The sequence below is a fragment of the Rhagoletis zephyria genome, unplaced genomic scaffold (genome assembly GCF_001687245.7).
Source record: "Rhagoletis zephyria isolate East Lansing unplaced genomic scaffold, Rhagoletis_zephyria_1.1 Rzeph_scaffold_39954, whole genome shotgun sequence".
Lineage (NCBI taxonomy): Eukaryota > Metazoa > Arthropoda > Insecta > Diptera > Tephritidae > Rhagoletis > Rhagoletis zephyria.
Window position 1 is genome coordinate 1 of NW_016197009.1, and position 2,856 is coordinate 2,856.

A 2,856-nucleotide genomic window follows, 5' to 3' on the forward strand; every position below is an offset into this window, starting at 1 on the left:
ATGAGATTCTTAGAATTATATCCTGGGCTGGAAGTGACGGAAAAACTGTCACTTGACAAATTCGAGTCTTGTCGCTGATGCAGCTTTGGGTAAACGATGGGTGGGGGCTTACTTTTACCCAACTTATTACGAATGGTTACCGCTGGTGGTGGTGCCTTTGAAGATGTTGTTGTTTCAATTTGTGTACTGTTATTGACGTTGTGTTCAGAAATAATTTGACCGCGTGCCGGTGGTACCGGTGGTACTGGACGTTTTGGTTGTTGATAAATAATGGCTGAGTTTTGTGTAAGTGGAGAGATAGCTGTATTCGATGCGGTACCCGAACCGGACAACAACGAGCCCGAGGAAGTACCCGAACCAGCAGATACTGTCGAGGACGTGGATGTGGAGGCCGAGACCGTGGAAGTACCTTTACTACTGCCGACACTACCACTACCGCTGCCGCAACCACTGCTTTGTAATGACTGCTGTGAACTATTCTGACTGCAAGGATGTGGAATTTTAGATGCATCTCCATATTGTTTCCTAGCTGGAACTGTGGGTGGCTTTTGCTGGTTCAAGCCGCTTAAAGTTTGAGAAGTTGCATTTGTAGATTGGCGACTACCCAGTGTGTTATTGTTGCTGGCCACCGTATTACAAGCAATGTGAGTGCGAGTTTCATTGTTATTCAAATTATTATAGTCATTCAAGGCATCATTGAGCATTGTACGCTCCATTTTGTAGCAGTCCTTGGAAAGTGAAAAGTCGCTTGTTTTCTCTGCTGGGCAGCTGTCCATTGATGATTGAGTATCCACTGATGAGAAACGACTGCGAAAGTCGGCACTTGTCGAAGAGGAGGCAAACCGCTCACTATGCCCCGATCCGTAACCCGATGAATTTGTAATGGTGGAGTCAGCGGTGCTGCTGGATGAGCGATTAGCTCGCTTTGCAGCGTTACTTAATTCACCAGTGAAAGCGACCAATGTTTTTGCTGTGAATGCGCTGTTAGCTAATTTCCCACTCGCAGTACCTTCTGTCGCAACTTTCGAGGCGACCTTGACAGGTGTCGATGTCAGCGACTCGTCAAATACAGAATTCTCCAAACTCATACGATCATCATCGGAAATGCCGCCGGCATCGAGACCCGCATCCACGTAGAGCGGACGTGTGGCTAGGTCAACAAGCAATGACTGCGATTGCAATTGATTGGGTATTTGTGGCGAATCCAATGGGTTAACACCGCTTGTGTTGTAATAAACTGTGTGGCTCTGTTGACGGCGACAGGGTGAGAGCGTTTGTGTTTGCGGTGGATAAACAAATGCGGTGCCTGTGCTGATATGTTGTTTATCTTTGGTTGGAGTTTGATTTGCAGACGTGAGTGTGGGCGAGTCAATTGCCGTATTCCAAGCGTAACTGCCACGAAATGTACGCCGGGGTATGGGTGGCGGTGGAGTATCCGGTGCTGAAGTTGGGGCTGCAGCCAATCCTGCTGCTGTAGCTGCAGTGTTAGATATGCCTGAAGGTGGATTTTGGGTTGCACAATTGGTCACCGTGTTATATTGAAAATTATTCTTCTCTTTGCCTTTTACCTGAAAGAAAAAACCAAAAACGCAGAATGATACGCGAATGAAGAATTACTTTTCGAAGGTAAATATGTATGTATGTGTGTATGTATGTATGTATGTACATATGTAAATGGGTCAATCCATTGCCGGTTACCAATGGTTGGAAATCATATTTGATTTGGATGAATTTGGTTAGAACTTTTCTTTTATCATGGAAACTACACGATTTGAATATCTCAAAATCTTTGATAGTTATAAAAATGGTTCTGATCTCGTTTTAAAACGCTATATAAAAAATATAAATATTTAAAAACTCGAAAAATAGAAAAAATATAGGAGTTTGAAATTTAAAAATCATAAAATCAAAAACTTTTACAAATTTTTGGTTCAATTGTTTTTAAACAATATTTCTAACTGATTAAAGAAAACCGAAATTTTCAAGGTATATTTTTAAAGATATGAATTTGTGAACTTAAAAAAAAATATTGTATTGCAGAGTTTGCAAATAAAAATTTTTTCTCAAGTTTAAAAATTCAAATCATAAGAAAACACATTCATGTAAGATCAGTTGTATAAGAAAATGTTGTGGACTGTTTACAGTTTTTTAATTTCAAAATTCTGTAAACTCTTTTAATAACTGACTTCAAAAAAAGGAGGAGTTTATCAGTTCGTCGGAATATTTTTTTTATATTTTTTTTATGTATGTTACCGCATAACTTTGTACCACGTAAAATTAATTTGTAAAAGAAAGGTGGTAGCTCCGAGGTGGTCCCATACTAATTTGGTTTAGATCCGATCTTTGAATCATGAGAATTGAAGTCGGTTTTGTTTTTTGCTTAATGATTACTGGTTTTTCGCTCATTTTTTTGCATATTTTTTCTTTATATCCCTAAATATCACCTATAAAACGAGACCAGAACAATTATTGTAACTATACTAGCATCGGCGTAGCCAGAATGAAATTTAGGGGGGGCTCGACCCTATTAAGCTGGCANACTATTTTATATATATATAAGGAAAATTTGAAAGTTAGGGGAGGCTCGAGCACCCCCTGCCCCTACCTGGCTACGCCCATGTATACTAGTTTCTCAGATATTAAAAAATAAACCTTGAAAATGTAAAATTTACCTTTCGAAAAACAATTTTTAAAATGTTTTCCTTTGTCAGAACTTCGTTTTATCATAAATGATTGACCCATAAGTATTTCAGTGCAATTATGTATTTACATTGGTGTATATGTACATATTAGCGATAAGACTATTAGGGTATTCGTATACCCATTCGGATATTCCGGTTAATATTCGTTCTATTC

General features: G+C 39.1%; 1 protein-coding gene across 1 annotated transcript; it reads right to left on the bottom strand.

Moving 5' to 3' along the window:
* Window positions 1-5: 5 nt before the first annotated feature.
* LOC108354867 (mucin-21-like) lies at window positions 6-1,568 on the bottom strand (the record flags this gene model as incomplete). Its single annotated transcript, XM_017606043.1, has 1 exon — window positions 6-1,568. A coding segment is annotated over one exon (1,563 nt), but the record flags the coding sequence as incomplete, so codon positions are not given.
* Between the last annotated feature and the right edge of the window lie 1,288 nt (window positions 1,569-2,856).